The following is a 19958-nucleotide window of genomic DNA, read 5'->3' on the forward strand; positions in this document are numbered from 1 at the left end:
GATGGATGAATGAATTGAAATATTGCAGCAAGTACCCTAACTGGAAGAATGTCAAGGGGGGATGTAAGATAGTTTCTGCCGAGGAAGCGATGCAACAGAAAGATATGATCCATTTTATACTCTATTGTACGCGGGATGCTGACGCTCTGCGACATATCTTGGACACCCACCTAGTACCTACTCCGATGTGATTTAGGACAGTTTAACGGTTTAGGACTTTTATGCCATCTGCATGACAAGTTCAAAGGGTTAAAAGTGACAAGTTCGAAGGGTTACTCCTCGTAGTGCAGTAATAGATGTTGGGATCAGTCACGTAAGGGCAGGGTTCCATGATTTAGGCAAAAAAAATATTTGGCAAGAAATTTTTGAGTGTCCGAATTATTTAATATTTTATTTTTTTTAAGTGCAGTAGAAATAGATTCAGCCAGGGATAGTTAAAATTCTGAAGCTTTACAATTGTGATTTAGATTTTCATTTAAGAAATTTTGGAGTGTTTGAAGATACTCAAAACTTTACGGCTGTAATCTAGATTTCCAAAAACTTTGCCGTTTAACACTACACATTATTTATTACAATTGACTTTTTGTTAGTGCATGTTTTTTTTTTATTATTTTATTTTGTGTAGTGATGTCTTTAGGGGTCATTGCAATCATGTTTTATTGTATCGACGTTTCGAACCAACCTTTGTGGTTCATCACATTTGATCCTGATGATGAACCATAGAGATTGGTTCGAAACGTCCATACAATAAAACATGATTGTGACGACTCCAGAAGACATCACTACACAAAATGCTGATTGCAGAAGCCTCAAAACTATATTTTATTTTGTTCAAAATTTAGTAATAATTTTTAAGAATAAATTTAAGCCTATTTATTCAACAAAATTTAAATGTATAACCATCATAGATCCATCTTAAGTATGGATCTAACATGCCCTGAGAGGGATCAAATTTCTTCACTTGTAAATTTATTTAGAGTGCAAAATACAATATGTTATTTTTCATTATTTAAATTGTATTTTTGAATACCAAATAGAGTATATAGAGGAACAAATAAATGTTTTAACAATAAAACTTAATTTACCAAAATATATATATATATATATATATATTAACAATTTTTTTTTTTTTTTTATATATATAAATTATTTGAAGATTCTATGAACATAAATTAGTTAACATAGATCTTTAAATAGTTTATTTGAATATTTTTGAAAAGTATAAGATTTAAACATCTTACTTACACATTTTTTTACTTCTAATTTTTTTACTATATTTTCATTTGTTTATTATAACTTACATTGTTTTTCAATTTAGAACATAATTTTTAATTTCTATTTTTATTTTAAAGAAGAACAGACCAGATAAACACCCTTACACCTCCACTTATATTAAATTATAAAATAAACCTCTCAACTCAATAATTTTTTAAGACACTAAATTTATTTATATATTTAAAAACATCTTAAATTATAAAAAATTACAATAAACAAACTAATAAAAAGCAAAACATTTATTTAGAACAAATTAATAAAAAACAAAACATTTATTTATAAATTAAACTTAACTTTTAAAAAATAAACTCATACGCCTATAAAATATCCTTTACAGGAGTATTTTCTATAACTTCGCCACTATCGTTTTCCCACATTGTTTTCTATAACTTTGCCCCACCATCTTTCCAACCAGACAATAATACTTTCTATATCTTTTAACATTAAATGATCAACAACCATTGCTTGTATTTCTCGGCCAAAGATTACTTTGTCCCCACCGTATTTCCAACACAATACTTGTTTATCTATTAGCATTAAATGATCAATAATTCTTTATCTATTGACATTAAAGGATCAATAATGGTTCCTTCTATTTCTCAATTAAACATTTATCTCTTACCATCCCTATTATTAACATAAAATGATCAATAATGGTTTCTTGCATTTCTCAACTAAACATTTATTGCTTACCATCCCCATTAAATGATCATTTGTGGCCAATCTATTTTTCCAACCACAAATCTGTCTTTGCCTTGGAGAATCAATAGTTGCTATTCATTTTCCAAACTCAAAGTTTCTCCAAATACTTTCACCAATTTTAAAGCTATCATCTTCCAAATACTTTCACCAATTTTAAAGCAACTAAACATTTATCTCTTACCATCCGAATCTATTTTTCCAACCACAAATCCGTTAAATCTGGTGCGCAAACTCTTCGTCTGTCCTCCAGGCAAATTCAACCGGAATACATGAAAAGAAGAAGAAGCCATAGTTAATTTTCTAGTGTGCAAAGGTGCGTGCATTCCTGAAACTGAAACTTCGTTTAAGTCACGTGTGTATAGATATATGGCAAGTCCTATTTCCACCTCCATAGCAAAGTTAATGCTATGGAGGTACCCCTCTGATAGCCCCATACAGCATCATCGACCATGGCCCATCGACGATGCATCATTAACTGTATCCGTCTCCGGCATCCCTCTCCGGCTGCCCATCGACGCCCCTGTTCCCGGGCAGCTCCGTAGCTCTGACTCCCATTAATGCACATCGCCTGGATATTTGTTGGCGGATGCACCTTTGTATACGATACATATACGATTGAATTTTGAAAACCCTCCAAACTTTGAAATTTGAATTTCAATGCGCGCTCAAATTTTTGGAATGAACTGATGACAGAACCATTGTTGGGTTTCCACCATGGTTTTTGTGTTACATTCGCCCAGCGCTGACGTTTCATGAAGTTTGTGGTGAAAGTATCAAAACGTTTCTGAACGAATGCCTCCGCCTCCTCCTCCTGGTTTGAGGTCCCAATCCCCGCCGTGGATGAACGGGGTCGAGGACTGCGTGGAAATTTTGGTCAACACACGCTGGGAGCTGGAGTTTCCGTTCATCGAATACACAGAAAAGGAGATAGAGAAGCCCATCTGGGCAGCAGGGCCTTTTCTGCCCTTCTCCTCTTTCTGGAATCAGTCAGAACCATGTACTGCTATAACGCATGATAGCGCCATCCGCAACAGGAAGAGCAGTATCGATGAAGACCGATGTCTGGAATGGTTGAATTCCAAGGCGCTTGTATCAGTTCTCTACGTTTCTTTCGGCCGCATAGTCTGTCCCTCCGATGAAGAGATGACAGAGCTCGCTCTTGGATTGGAAGCTGCCCAGAAGCCATTCATTTGGGTTTTACAGAACCATCGCCGTCCTCCTCCTCCTCATCCTGATCATCGTCCTCATGATCATCAGGTTAGTAATGGCGGAGGAGGAGAGTACGTGCTTCTAGAGGGCTTCGAAGGTCGAATCGAGGGATTGGGTTTGATAATCCGTGGTTGGGCGCCTCAGCTGCTCATACTCTCTCATCCCTCCACGGGAGGATTTCTCTCGCACTGTGGATGGAATTCCACTGTCGAAAGCATCATCCAGGGCGTTCCTATCTTGGCATGGCCCACCAGAGGAGATCAGCATTACAATGCCAAAATGCAGGTTAATCACCTCCAGGTTGCTGCCATGATCGACCGGCCAACCCAGGATGGACGGATGAGCAGGAAGGAAATTGGCAATGGAGTGACGTTGTTGATGGATAGCGAGCATGGAGTCCAAATGAGAGAAAGAGCAACGTCTCTTAAACTCAAGTTGGGCTCTAGCTGCCCCTCATCTTCTGAAGCAGTATTAGACACGTTTGTTAATCACCTTTTATCGAATCAGTCTGAAGTTCTTGAAAGGAACATAATTGTGTAGTGCTGAAGTTATCACAATGAAATGAGCGAAGGCCCTAGAATAAAATGCCCAACGTGCAGGTGCAGAAATTGGGAAAACAATGAAATGGGAGGAGGCCATATATTGTTCACCCATTTTACTGATGTAAAGGTTGTGATGTGGGACCTGCATCATAATGCCCAGATGATTTTGCAATGAAGTTTTGGTTGCGAATTCAACTTAAAGAGGCTTTACAATTTCATTATATGACCGAAGAATGTGATATTATGTTTCTCAATTTCATTATTCTACAGAACGATGTGATTTTATTGTGCATCATTCTTGACGTTTAACCTCTACACAATTCTATTTTTCGAAGGCATATCTCTTCCTCGACGTACCCAGCAATATGGTTTCATTCAATCCTATAGATTTTGATTAAATATGCGGTGAAAATGAATTGTATTAGTTTCACTAGTACAAGGATTGATTTGAATTATTCAAATCGATTTATTTCTCTAAACCTCTCAAAAACACTTAAATTGAATTTAGTTATCTATTATTTCTCTAAACCTCTCAAGTGTTCACGTCTTCTGAAGAGGAAGACGCTTTCCCTAATGCCATTCAATTTGAATTTCTATATAAATAAATGTTTTCTTTAGCTGTTTTTGTCCTCTACTCCAATTGTAAATAAAAATAGCAATAGGTATGATAGCAATCAGTTAAACCATAAAAAGAAGTTTCTTATTTTTCAAGTTTTTAATTTAAGTTTAAATTGTTTATAGGGAAGAAAGTATTATTATTATGTTATTGGTCTGATTATCAGTTAAACCATAAAAAAAAGTTTCTTATTTTTTAAGTTTTTATTTAAAGTTTAAATTGTTTATAGGGAAGAAAGTATTATTATTATGTTATTGGTCTGATTTCTCATGAAGTAGGTCGGTAAGCATAGCTAATCTTGTAAATATTTTTTCAGTAAAGTAATGCTAATGCTATTGCCTGAATTATTAAAAAAAACAAAGAAAAAACATTTATGTTGAAGCAACAGTTTATAGGTGTGATGTTTGATAAATTAATATGATGAATTTGTAATGTGCTATACTATTTGCTAATTTTACAAGTTTACATGAAATGAGGGAAGTTGTGGAAATAGTTATGGACTTAGTTGATTTAAATAAGTTTTTATGGTCACTTATAGTTATATAAGGTACTATTGGTACACTAAATTAATAAGTTTTATGGTCACTTATAGTTATATAAAGAACTATTTGTACACTAAATTAATATTGGGGAATGACATAATTTAATAGATTTTCTACTAAATGAGGGAAGTTATGGAGATATTTATAGAGTTGGTTGAAATGATCACCTATAGTTATATAAGGGACTATTTGTAGACTAAATTAATATTAGGGGAATGATATAATTTAATAGATTTTCCCCTTAGAGGGTTTTCTTGATCCCTTTGTTCCTTCATATTTTTTTGTGTAATCTTTTTCATGTTTTTGTTGTGGGCTATTAAAGCCAACAATGGTATTAGAGCATTGGTAAGGAGTAATAGAGGAAGTTGGTGAAAGACTCGAAAGATTGCTATGAACCAAGGGTGTTGTGGATTGAGGGTTTGTAGAAAGAGAACAACATATTTTGCACAAAACCTTCGAAAAAATAAATAAGAAGTCATCACTACCCGCAAGGAAGGTCGTGAATGCAAGAACATGGAAAACCATTGTCCAACATTTGGGCAGTGTGCAAGAGTTGTTTGGAAGTAGTTGTAAACTTTCTTTGGCATTCAACTATGAATGCGAGTGGATTAAGGAGATGTAGTCACCATAGTTAATACTGAAGATCCTAATATTATGAGCTTAATAGCCCTAACCAGGAACAATCATATTGGACGAGTATCCACTATGTGGAACTATGATCAATTGTCCCAAATTATATACTTGTTTCCAGGAAATATGCAAGACTCACCATCGGCATTCAAAACGTAGATAACATTCAACACAATTGGTGCCTCTACAATTCGAAAAGAGGAGTGAGAAATTTTTTTGAAAACAAACTGATCTTCTCCAACACCTTTAAGTATGAATTCAACAATGATTTTGATAAAGATTTAAATGATAAATGCAAAACCATTCAATGGACTTGGCATTAGTTTTGCAATTCATATTTATTGTTTTGTATTTCTTTGTAGTTGTAGCAATAGTCGTATTTGAGTGTTATTTCATTCTCTTTGATTAAAAAATTGTTAGTTTGTTAAAAGCAAATTTGTAAATTAAATGGGAAGGAACTCATAAAAAAGAGGAGGCACTCACAAATAAAGAAGCCATTATTCTTAAATTAAATGGAAAGGAACTCATAAAAAAGAGGAGGCAATCACAGATAAGGGAGCCATTACTCTCTCCTTCACGCTAAAGAAAATAGCAATGGAGAAGTTAGATGAGAGAAAAATTGGAAAGAATGAAAGAAAAAGAAACAAAAGAAGAATGAAATAAGCAATTTTCACAAGTCATTTTTAGAATTTGGTAATGTTTTAAATGTTGTTGAAAAAAATTATGGGACTCTATATCGAAGAGAGTAATGTATTATACATTTCAAGACTTGTAGTGAAATGCAGAGTTTTTTCATGGTTTATGTGGATTCCTCTTATGGATATTTTATAATATATAATTTGTTTTAAATTATTTTCTAAGAGTGGTTTAAATAAGGAGTCCTCATAAAGTAGAGTTAAAGTTGACAAGTCCAATCAAATTTAGACTGAATTAAAGTCAAGTGAAAATTAAAGTTATTGATTTATTTTATTGAAAAGAGAAAAGAAGAGGGTTGCATGATTGATTATACCCAACATTCCAAAGAGTTGGTCCAAGCTGTAAAAGTCTAGCCATAATAAAGTGGATTTCCCTAGGTATTTCGTAAGAACCGTTGATTCAAGCCTACATGCATTATTGTGGTAGCACATGTAATTATGTAGCATGTATGCTCTTATGCATAGAGAGGATGCAACATCAAGTTGTGGAATGAACCACTAAGTAGTTATGAAGGTGGAAAGTGTACTTGTATGCTATCTTTATGTGCAATAAAAGAACTTGAGTCTTGACTAAGGAATGAATGTCAGATGGAGTAATATTATAATGTGAGAAGGTTGGGATCAAATTATGATTAAGAAATTTTAACATGTTGATGAGCCATGTGGGTGAAAAGGATTCTTAGAGAATTGGTGAGTACATTAGATGTCACTCATGTATCTTAGTAGATTGAATTCTTTTTTATTGACATCAATGATCAATTGTTTGCGGGAAGAAGCAGAAAGCTCATGTAATAATCAATTTAATGTAATGATTGTAGTGAAACATATAGATGAAGAATTAAGAAGAAGATGCAATTCCAAATGAATGAAAAATTTGTTACAAGTGTAAATGAAAGAAGAAGACTTCATGAATGAAGTATCCAACGAAGAATGATGAAAAAATGGATGAATCCATGAAAATAGAAGATGATAGCCAAAGAAGACTAATGAAGAGACATGAAGAAGCAGATGACATGACAAAATAAGATGATAGTTAAATAAAGAAAATGAATGATGAAGTGTAGTAGAAAAAGTAATGATAGGATGAAAGAAGATGATGACAAATATAATGATGTAGTAACAAAAGGAATGTCATGGGAAAATGAATGATCAAGACATAAAGAAGAAAGAAAGATGGTGAACATGTGTGAATGAAGAAGAAACTAGTGAAGCTGTATGTTCATGAAAAGAAGTGTATCCATGAAAATTTAATCTCTAAAAAGCTTAATGGTTCCTAATGTTTTTGGATCATGGAAAGAAAATTATCTTGATCCAATGTTTGTATAAGTGATAGATGACCTAAATAAAAAATTCAATTGAATGTACATGAGTCAATGTTAATCTAAATCTAATGAGGCAAGTCCATCCATATTGAAAAATTTGTAGTGCTCTAAAAACCATTTTTTAGGGAAAGGTTTGTAGTAATCTAAAACCACTTGTCATGACAATGCAATGTTTTGTGGTAATATGAAACCATTTGATGGTTTGTGGTCATCCAAAACCACTAATGTTTTTCGTAAAAAAAAATCCATTTGATGTCATGTATTATTTGTGGTAAGAAAAAACCACTTGAGGGTTGTAATAGTTAAGGGTAAGCCAATGTAAAACCTTGAGATGTGATGGTTGAGGGTCATCCACAAAATCCCATAGGTGTAATAGATATAGGTTAGCCAAATAAAACTCAAGATGCAGTTACTAGTAATCTAAAGAAAACCCAAGATGATAATTGGTCATGATGTAGGTAAACTGAAATTGTTTATATTTTTGCAGGTACAAGATGAAAATTGAAGAATATCAAGGCTGAATAATGAAAAAGACCAAATATCATAGAATACTTAAGATGAAAAAAAGAGCATAAAATATGAAGATGAATAAAGGATCACTTCAAAAATACTTGAAGAATACATATTGATATCATAAGCACTCATTAAAGGGGAATATAAAGAGATCACTCCTACATGTGCTGTTTAATAAATCAATATGATGGATTTGTAATGTGTTTTAATAATGTAGACCAATTCTAAAATTATGTGGGAAATGAGGGAAGTTATGGAGATATGGATTTGGTTGAACTAAATAAGTTATTATGGTCACCTATAATTGTATAATGGATCATTTGTACTATGAATGCAATATGGGTGGAATAATATAATTTCATAAATGTTTCTTTATTGATCTTATGTCCCTTGCTTCATACCTCTTTTATGTGTTTGCATATGTTTTTTATAGGCTATTAAAACCAACACACTCTACTTCTAGTCATATAGCTTTCCTATTAAGATATGTAGCAGCAACTCTACAAAATTTGAGCCAACATATTTGCATGGGGTCCTCCATAAAACACATCGGAACATTCAAAATTTAGATAGTTTGGAGTGTATCTGATTGAACACATTGAGAAGATTTTAGTCCAATATTAATGAAGTATAATTTAGAGAATTCAAATTTTGAGACATCTCATAGAAATAAACTATAATTGCAGATCTAAAAATTAATTTGAACATTGGTTAGAATGCCTTTTTGGACTTTAAAGAAAGCTTCGTCTAAGTAAATGATAGCCTTGGAAAAAAACATAATCCATTTTAAAGATGCCAACTTTATAAATTGAAGCATAATCTATGCATCTTCAAAGTTGTTCCATCATATCACTCACCAATCGATAGGTCTATAGTTAATGCAATGATTTAAACCTCTAAGGTGGCTCACTAGAAAGCAGAGGCAATTTTTCAAAAATACGGAATGTTAGGTTGTATGTACATGAAAACTATGGATTTCCTCTTTTATTATTAGGATATATGTATGTATATATTAAACGTTGCTATTAAATTTTTGAACAAAGGTTCAATTGGTGGCAATCTCGAGGAGGGACACGTATCAATGACCGTTTAACTTTGGGCAAGTCCTATTTCATACCCTATAGCATCATTAATGCACCTACCTGACACCAGATTGACGTCACCCGGAGAGCCGATCATGGGGATGCATCCATGCATCCACATCTCATCACTCAGCTCCGGCAATGCATGTTCCTGCCCGCGTCCGGCGCCGGTGTCCCTGCCCGCCTCCGGTTTGAGGACTTAATGAGGTTCACCAACCTACGCATTAATGTTCATAAACTCTGCCGGGATCCATAGTTTACCCGCCTCCGTAGTTTACCAACCCACGCATTAATGTTCGTAAACTCTGTCGGGATCCATAAACTCCATACACCAACCGGACTGAAGGCAATACGCTATCGGATTCAGACCCTGCAACCATCGAAGAAGAGCACGGCAGAGCAGCGGCGAACAGAGATTGGTGATCCCCTGCAGCCGTTGGAAACCGGTAACGCTCTACCACCATGCATGCTAGTACTGTTACACTTCTGTACTTCAGAATTTGGTTTTATGAGGGTGTCTGATAAAAATATTCTATAGGATATCTATCTTTGTAGGACGATAAATATATCGTTAACTCTGCACTCTATAATCTGTTTTCCAATGGCTCCATTTACAATATTCTCCGTTTTTCCAAGTCATAAATTGAACTTTCTGGCTGCCATTACCGGATTGCATTGAACAGGTTAGAGATTTATTAATGAGAAAACCATGGGAATTAATTTTAATATATTTATTGGATGTTTGTTGACCATTAATAGGGATAATGACTATCTTATCTTAGTTGTGGATCACTTCAATGAAATTATCATGATGATACCATATAAAAAAAATACTTTTAGTCCATTATGTATAAAAATATACTTTTAATGCATTACGTCAAATACTTATTCTATGATAAGGTGTGGATGTATTTTTGTTTACCATTAATAACTGTAACATGATTATGAGAGTAGATGACACAACTAGATTTCACCAACATTGTTGTCATTAAATAACACCAATAAGAAGAAGTGTATCACATGTGAGAAATACCGTTACACCAAATACTAATAATAAAAAATATAAGAAAGAAAAAAAAAATGGTTTGAAGAACTTGCTCCACAAGTAGGAATGACTTAAAAGTCTTAAAAAAGTGGACAAATCCATGTTCAAAACGGTATTTAAATGTGTAATTATATTTTATTTTTACTAATAGAAGGATGATACGAGTTAAGGGGAACACCCTATCGATTTAGATGAAACAGGGATACTAAATCCGTAGCTTGTACTCCAAATTGATTCAATGGGTAGTGAGGATTTATTACACTAATTAAAATACTAAACATGGCAATGATCTATTTGAGGTCTTATGTAATAAAAATTTATTTATAAGAAATATCAAATGATTAAAAATAAATATTATTGTTGAAAATATGAATCGATATACAAAATATCTAATCATAAACTTACTTTTATACATCACTCTCCTAATAGATCCTTGCCTCTAAATCTTGAGGGAAAAAGAGTAGCTCATGCTATATGGGGTCCTTTTCCTACTTTTTTCAAATTTTGTTTGTGTATGACCAATTGCACTTAACTTTAATGGATAAGAGGTTTTAAGATGACCATCAGTAACGAGGACAAATAACTCAGTATCATATTATATTGAAGATGCTTAATATGGTGATAAGAGTAAATATTGCTCAATGCACATACTAGGAATCATATGATTAGTAATTCCATCCCACATAAATGCAAAATATAGTTGTAACAAAGAAGATAAATTTTCTTATAGAGAATGTTCAAGTTGAAAAAGCTCAAACAATCCGATTCATGGCTTTCCTCAATGATTTCTACTTGCATTTCCGCTCACAAATAGTCATGAAAAGTGTGGATTTAGATTGTGATATGAAATATATATATAATATACACAATTATAATCCCCTTATTCTTGTTGCCAAAGATTTTTATTAACTATATCTATAAGGTCATCAGAATTATTGTTTCATAGTTAGCATCAACACAACAAATGGAGTGTTATCACCAAAAAATTGATCATCTAGCCTAATTTACTAGATGGATCGAAGTACACCATGTAAAGCCAATTTTACCATAGTAAAATTGCTTTCACTGTGAGAAATTACTTAATAAACCTCATTTGTTAAGTAATTTATAGTTAAACTAATGAAGAATAATTAAATAAATTACTACTTATTTGATTTTATTCTAGGAATAGTTAATTAAACCATTTTTCAATTATTATTCGTTGTCATACTTGACCCAATCATGAAAAATTAATAGATAAATCATAAATTATCTTATTTTTCTCTAAGAATAATTAATTAATCACTAATTAATTATTATTCTTTGTCAAATTTAACTAAAACCCTTAGGAATAATTAAATAAATCCTTATTTGTTTATTATTCCTCAACTGATTCCTCGAGATGATAAATAAATTATTTATTTATTTATTATTTCTAAATAAAAGTTTAAACACTTTTTCCCTCCTAACCAAATATAATAAAGTATTTCAAGTGGTTATTCTAAGAATGGGGTTAATAATTTTTTATTATTGCTCATTATTCGAGAATAACTCAATATTTTATTATAAATAGAAGGGTTTTCCATTCATTATTCACTTCTGATTATTTTCATTGTTGCACTCATTGTTGTAACTCTGACTATTTTCATTGTTGCACACGATATTTTTGTCGGGTTTACACATTATAGAGGAGAGAGACTCTATACAAGTTGAAGATGTTTGAGGACAGCCACGAACCCATCCCATAGAGGGGGATTGGCAACATTTATTTGTTCCCTTCACAGGTGTTATAACAAAATTATTCTTTGTATATCTGGTTTCTATTGGATGATTGGAGTTATTACTATTTATTTTTGTTGTTTAACTATGATTGTGGCATAGATCCGAATTTTGGTAGGATTTTCTTCTATGAGTTGCTGGAGATCTATAATGTTTAGAAACCATTTATGTTGTTGAGATTGTTTGTCATCCACAATTTTAAGTGGGTTCTTTTTGTACATGTTTGAGAAGAAAACACTACAACAAAATTGGTGACTCCACTGGAATTATACTTCAGATCCAGAAACCTTGGTGACCTTCAGTTTTCAGCTTAGAGTTTCATCTTTTTTAAGTCTTGTAATGTTTCCTAGCTTTTTAATCTTATATATGTTAAAATTTTTAGTTTCACAAGCTTTCTGCTCTTTTCTGCAGGTCACAGGAACTAGCTGCGACAGAGAAGACAATTTTTTCCGAGATTCTCTGAATGAGAATCAAGGAGCAGAAATTGCACTTTTTAGCCCAAAAAGTGGGAACTAAAGTCTAGAGCACACCTTTTAGCCCAAAAAGTGCAATCTCACTTGAAAATGGGTTAGTACTTGTGATTTTTGGGTTTCTGGTTTTTTTCCGTATATGCCCAGTTTCCGTATATGCGCACATCTTCCGTATATGCTCAGTTTCCGTATATGCGCACATCTTCCGTATATGCCCAGTTTCCGTATATGCGCACAGCTTCCGTATATGCCCAGTTTCCGTATATGCGCACATCTTCCGTATATGCCCAGTTTCCGTATATGCGCACATCTTCCGTATATGCACAGTTTCTGTATATGCGCACATCTTCCATATATGCCCAGTTTCCGTATATGCGCACATCTTCCGTATATGCCCAGTTTCCGTATATGCGCAGTTTTTGTATATGCACACATCTTCCGTATATGCCCAGTTTCCGTATATGCACACATCTTCCGAAGATGTGTACAAATTCCATATACAGAAATTGCGCATATACGGAAACTGGGCATATACGGAAGATGTGCGCATATACGGAAACTAGGCATATACGGAAGATGTGCGCATATACGGAAGATGTGTGCATATACGGAAACTGGGCATATACGGAAGATGTGTGCATATACAGAAACTGGGCATATACGGAAGATGTGTGCATATACGGAAACTGGGCATATACGGAAGATGTGCGCATATACGGAAACTGGGCATATACGGAAGATGTGTGCATATACGGAAACTGGGCATATACGGAAGATGTGCGCATATACGGAAACTGGGCATATACGGAAGATGTGTGCATATACGGAAACTGTGCATATACGGAAGATGTGCGCATATACGGAAACTGGGCATATACGGAAGATGTGCGCATATACGGAAGATGTGCGCATATACGGAAACTGGGCATATACGGAAGATGTGCGCATATACTGAAACTGGGCATATACGGAAGATGTGTGCATATACGGAAACTGGGCATATACGGAAGATGTGCGCATATACGAAAACTGGGAATATACGGAAGATGTGTGCATATACGGAAACTGGGCATATACGGAAGATGTGTGCATATACGGAAACTGGGCATATACGGAAGATGTGCGCATATACGGAAACTGGGCATATACGAAAGATGTGTGCATATACGGAAACTGTGAATATACGGAAGATGTGTGCATATACGAAAACTGGGCATATACGGAAGATGTGCGCATATACGGAAACTGGGCATATATGGAAGATGTGCGCATATACGGAAACTGGGCATATACGGAAGATGTGCGCATATACGGAAACTGGGCATATACGGAAGATGTGCGCATATACGGAAACTGGGCATATACGGAAGATGTGTGCATATACGGAAACTGGGCATATACGGAAGATGTGCGCATATACGGAAACTGGGCATATACGGAAGATGTGCGCATATACGGAAACTGTGCATATACGGAAGATGTGCGCATATACGGAAACTGTGCATATACGGAAGATGTGCGCATATACGGAAACTGGACATATACGGAAGATGTGCGCATATACGGAAGATGTGTGCATATACGGAAGATGGGCATATACGGAAGATGTGTGCATATACGGAAACTGGGCATATACGGAAGATGTGCGCATATACGGAAACTGGGCATATACGGAAGATGTGTGCATATACGGAAACTGGGCATATACGGAAGATGTGTGGATATACGGAAACTGGGCATATATGGAAGATGTGCGCATATACGGAAATTGGGCATATACGGAAGATGTGCGCATATACGGAAACTGGGCATATACGGAAGATGTGCGCATATACGGAAACTGGGCATATACGGAAGATGTGCGCATATACGGAAACTGGGAATATACGGAAGATGTGTGCATATACGGAAACTGGGCATATACGAAAGATGTGCGCATATACGGAAACTGGGCATATACGGAAGATGTGCGCATATACGGAAACTGGGCATATACGGAAGATGTGTGCTTATACGGAAACTGGGCATATACGGAAGATGTGCGCATATACGGAAACTGGGCATATACGGAAGATGTGTGCATATACGGAAACTGGGCATATACGGAAGATGTGTGCATATATGGAAGATGTGTGCATATACGGAAACTGGGCATATACGGAAGATGTGCGCATATACAGAAACTGGGCATATACGGAAGATGTGTGCATATACGGAAACTGGGCATATACGGAAGATGTGCGCATATACGGAAACTGGGCATATACTTCAACCGGGTTGCCCGACGACCTCATCCGACTCGCCCGAACAACTTCACCCAGGTCGCCCGAACGACTTCACCCGGGTCACCCGACGACCTCGCTCGGTTCGCCCGAATGACCTCACCCAAGTTTTCTGCCTGACGACCTCGCCCGAGTTTCCTGCATGAGTTTCTTGCACAAGTTTTTCGCCCGAGTTTCTCACCCGAGTTTTTCACCCAACTTTTCTGAACGAGTTTTTCACCCGAGTTCCGCCTGTCGTGCGGGCTCATCCACGCACCGCAAAACTCCTTGTTCGAACTCGTGTTGATCGAATGATGATCGAATGATGGTTATTTGCCTCCAAACGCCCTCCAATATATACGGGCGGGTGGTGGGTTATGTCACTCGGCCGACCCACACCCAACGCCCAAGCCGACTCGTTCAACATGTTTCCTTCACCCTAGTGGAGGGTCGGCCTGCCCAACTCGTGGGACCGCCTTCTCAACTCGCCCAACATCATATAAACTCGTCTCTTGGTCATTCACTTCGCATTTCGAACGTCCTTCGCATGGTGGAGTCGCCCTGCCCGTCGCACGGACCGCAGGTCCTTACATCCTCCCCCACTTGAAGTCATTGTCGTCCTCGATAATATCTCATCCCGGCAACCATCTGTCACCAAGATATCCATACCAAGGCATACACCCCATCGATATGTCATACATCGGAAAATCATCTCAATCCATGATCATCACCACCTTGTCATAGTCTCCTCATGCTGCTTCCCATCATGGAAGGCTGGCCCCTCCATCTCAAGCTACATGCTTCCTGCAACATATCGTGTCGACCTCATCATGTATCGTCATCATGTGAACTGCTGCCATGATACTCCAACAATGCTAACACATCTCTGCACACCGCAAGCCCCCATAGCTTGAACTAGTTGGGTAGCTAATCCAACTGTCACGCTCAAACCATGAGAATGCACATCCTCATGCCACCATCAATTGTTTCTCTGAACATCCCATCACATCATCAACTCAATCAAGAATTCATCTCCATATAAGTAAGCCATGCTCAGGTCCATGAAGTAGTCTCCATCTCATCTGCAACATGTTGTCCATGATGTTTGGTACTAATGTGCTACATGAAATCAGCCGCATCTATCCCAACATCATCATCCATATGTGTATCTCCTCAATATGAAGAGATCATCTCATCAAACTCTGACTCTCGATGTGCCAAATCCAGGTCTATGAAGCAACCTCCATCATATCTGCAATGTGCCATCCATCAAGTCTGCCATAGAAACAAGTATATACCTGTCTCATCGTCAAGGGTTTTACCTTTGGCCTCATTTATTTCCTACTCAATTTTGTCCTAAAGAAACTTACATGTCGATGCATCATATCCATCTCTATTGAAACGTATGCAATGAAGATCAGACTTTTCTCCTTGAAACTGTCTGCCACCCCTGCCTCTAAAATTTCTTCTTCCTTTACCTCTTCGGCCACCTATTCCTCTAGAAGAATCTTGAGTATGATTCTTCTCTTTATCTTCAATACACACAACTTCTTTAGAAGACTAAGGAGTTGTCTTCTTCCCAGAAACCTTCTCTCTCTCAGCAAACTTCTTCTCAAGGGAGGCAAAGTTAATCTCCTTGAAGTTTCACTTGCTTGCAATGACTCAAGATAATTTGAATAAGTGGGATATAGTGCATTGACATAAGCTATAAGAGGAATGTTTATTTGAACACCAGTGGTTTTGATATCATGCATAATAGATCTTACTTTTGATGCTAAAGCAAGAGGATCATCATTTTTCAATTCAAGACTGAATAATTTAATCATCAATTGGACAACTTCAAGTTGAGAGAGTGAGTCATAAAGTTCCTTCAACTTATGTAAGGCTTCAAAAGAATTTGAAAATGGTGCATTATGACGACTCACCTCTTCATTTACAGATGATGCAATCAAGGCATAGGCATTTTTGTTCTTGTTTTCCCAAATGGTAATCTTCTTATCCGAGGTGGCCTTTGCAGGTTCATTCTCTCCTTCTCCTATACACACTCCTTTCCACAACTCATTGAAAATGAGAGTTTGTTTTATCTTCCTTGACCAATCAGGATAGTTCTCTTTTCCCAGCAGAACTACTCCAACAATAGATATCAATGAATGTATTAAAAATGTACTTTTCTTCCAATATATCAAAAAATTGTACTTCTGGTGGAAAATATATGCAGTTCTAGTGGCAAAAAATGCACTTTTGGTGTAAAAATAGTAAAAATTGCACTGATATATAGGAAAGAGGTATTACTTAGGGGAGGTTGTATATGGGGGAGAATGATGTGGGGGAGGTTGAATTGAGATTCGGTATTATTAGTGTGGTGGGAGCATTGTATGGGAGTCGACTAGGGGAGCAATGCGTTATAATGAGCAATTGCAGCCGAGTGACCCAAGCTCGAGGGAGAGGTCCGAGAGGACAAGGCTCTGAGCAACTGTTGAAAATGTGAGTAGGACAAGTGTGTGGGAGGTATCACTGTTGTCGATCTTGGGACAAGTGTGTGGGAGGTATCACTGTAGGATGCCATGATCCAGGTGGATGTTGGTGGCCACCCACCTATCCCACTTGGACCCCCACAACTGTCTCTTTTAGTTTTTCAGTTTCCGTAATTGTAGCACAATTCACTATTTTTAGCAGTTTTTCGGGTCCTGACTATGGTATGGTTCGCTGCAGTGACTCGAACGAAGGTTGTGATGGTCGAGGGTGTTGTGGGAGTGAGGTGAGGAGTCACCTATGTGGGGAGGTAGCGAATTCAAGTGTGGTATGCCAAGGGAACAGAGCGCAGTTGGAAGGAGAAACCGTTGTGAGGAGCACAGTCGAGGACAAAGACCGTGTATGCCAATAATTGAACTTGAATACCTGGTATATAGTACTCATAAACTTACAAAATTCATAAACCAAAGTCTGTAATCTTGCACCAGAACGACCTAGAAAACACTATAGGAGTCAACTGTGCAGTGAGGGAGAACGTCTTACACTGGTTTATCTCAATGCTTAGTAATTCGAGAAAAAATCACAAACCATCTTAGCAGTTTCGACTGAATTCCACGCCCACAAAAATGATTCTTGAATAATCACAACACATACTAAATATCTATAACAAGAAAAGTCATGTAACAAAAGTAAATGTTACCTCAATAGACATAAGGGTAGAACCATTCCCCGCAGACTGCAGAAATAGAAGAAGGGAGTTACAAGGGCATAAAAGCTAAAAATGGAGTTGACTCTAATACCATGTCAGGCCAGGAGGTAACTCCATAATGCGAATTGTGTTTTTGCATTAAGATTTCTCATGGATATATACATGGAGGGAGAGACTCTTGGGCTTCACCTCCCAGTGTCTCTTCATATTCCCAATCTCCTTATTTTTTATTTACATTATTTACATGAATTTCCTAATCCCAAAGATTGATAGGGAATAATACTATGCTGCAGTAGTCCTTGTCGTGCCTTTAAGAAAGGTTGATATGGACATTGTCAATGAGCGAGTAACTTGTAAGTAGGGCGATACGTCGACTCTTTAATTTGGAATAGAATTTTCTTAATTTAAATATAATTATTAAATGGATGGTAGATTCTAGAATAGGATATTTTTAGTCATACGATTTTTTCTTTAATTTGGAATAGAATTTTAGTAATTTAAATATAATTATTAAATGGATGGTAAATTTTAGAATAGAATATTTTTAATAGATCTGAGTAAAATAATTGAAATTTATTTGGCAAAATAATTGTATTTGTTTTTATTTTTATTAAATTAATTAATTAAAGAAAAAAGTCATATGAACAAATATAATATGAAGAAATGAGTAATAACTTTTTAAACATGGATAAATTGTGGTATTAATATATAATATTATAAAATGGAAAGAAATTTGAATCTGGTAAGAAATATATATATATATATATATATATATATATATATATATATATATATATATATATATATATATATATATATATATATATATATATATATAGATATAGATATAGATATAGATATAGATATAGATATAGATATAGATATAGATATATTTTTATTATTTATTATTAATAATAATAATCTAAAATTTTATTAAATTTTATTAATATTTTTTTAGCAATATGAAATTTTGATATTAATTATAAATTCATATTTATCACTGTTTACCCACCATCAATACTTAATTTATATCCCTAATTTATTTGCATTCATTTTAATTTTTGAGATCATATTCCTTTTAGCATATCAATTTACAGAATTTTATTATAGTTAAATTTGTATTTTTAAATTTTCAACAATTAACCTTTTTACCATAATTTTTCAAATTATTAATATTTTATAAAACACCATATCACCAATTACTCTCCGTTTATTAATCCTATAACACTCACAAGAATAATTGCAAACACATTTTAGTTTTGGGAAATGCGTTTTCACAAATTGACTTCGATTAGCTCTCCATTTTATTTTATTGGTTGAGACAAATAGCTAAATCCGAGTTTGATTGTGGTGAATGCGTTTTCCATATACCATTTGGTTAATGATAGAATGAGCTGTGCTAAGATTGGTTTATGATCTACAGCTAATATATGGTTTCGTGATATAATTTGTGATAGTTCGTTGAGAGTTTATCGACAATTACCTTAGGGATATACCGAAGATATGCGATATGCGCATATCTTCCGTATATGCACAATTTCCGTATATGCACAATTTCTATATATGGAAATTGCACATATACGGAAATTATGCATACAGAAATTGTGCATATACGGAAATTGTATATATACGGAAGATATGTGCATATCTTCCGTATATACATAACTTTCTTATATGTGCACATTTCCGTATATGCACATTTCCATCGGAACGCATCTCCGTCGTCGATCTGGGGGCCCCAGATCCTATGGTCATCGTTCATATCGGGCGAGTAAGTAACATGATGTTTACCCATCTGATGTGAACGGTTTCCTCTCTCTTCCACCGGACGTGTGGCACCCATTGTGTGGCATCGGGCGGGACTTGGTTGAAACCACTTACCGCTCGAAGCCCTTCCGATATTCTGCCGGTTTTTGTGGGCCCCGCTTCTGACGAAATCGGCGCGATATCCGTTGCATTTTATGGTTTTTCGGGTCCGGGCGTTCGGGGCTTTTCCTTCTTCGATGGGTTTTCCTTGCGATATGTCGCTAATCGCATATCAGAAACTACCCCCGTTTCTTGAAATGACCTCCTATTCTGCTAATTCGTGACAGTGCACGTTACCATGGGCCGATG

The 19958-nt window shown here is 35.6% G+C and overlaps 1 protein-coding gene across 1 annotated transcript; it reads left to right on the top strand.

The window, feature by feature from the left end:
* The first annotated feature begins 2605 nt into the window (after positions 1-2605).
* Positions 2606-3758, top strand: LOC149153662 (zeatin O-glucosyltransferase-like). Its single transcript, XM_089445129.1, has one exon. It carries the CDS (start codon positions 2770-2772, stop codon positions 3724-3726), a length of 957 nt encoding a protein of 318 aa, XP_089301255.1. The 5' UTR covers positions 2606-2769; the 3' UTR covers positions 3727-3758.
* Positions 3759-19958: the final 16200 nt, after the last annotated feature.

The sequence above is a fragment of the Pinus tabuliformis genome, chromosome 9, assembly GCF_031772625.1.
Source record: "Pinus tabuliformis cultivar Carrire ecotype Pingquan chromosome 9, CPIR1, whole genome shotgun sequence".
NCBI lineage: Eukaryota > Viridiplantae > Streptophyta > Pinopsida > Pinales > Pinaceae > Pinus > Pinus tabuliformis.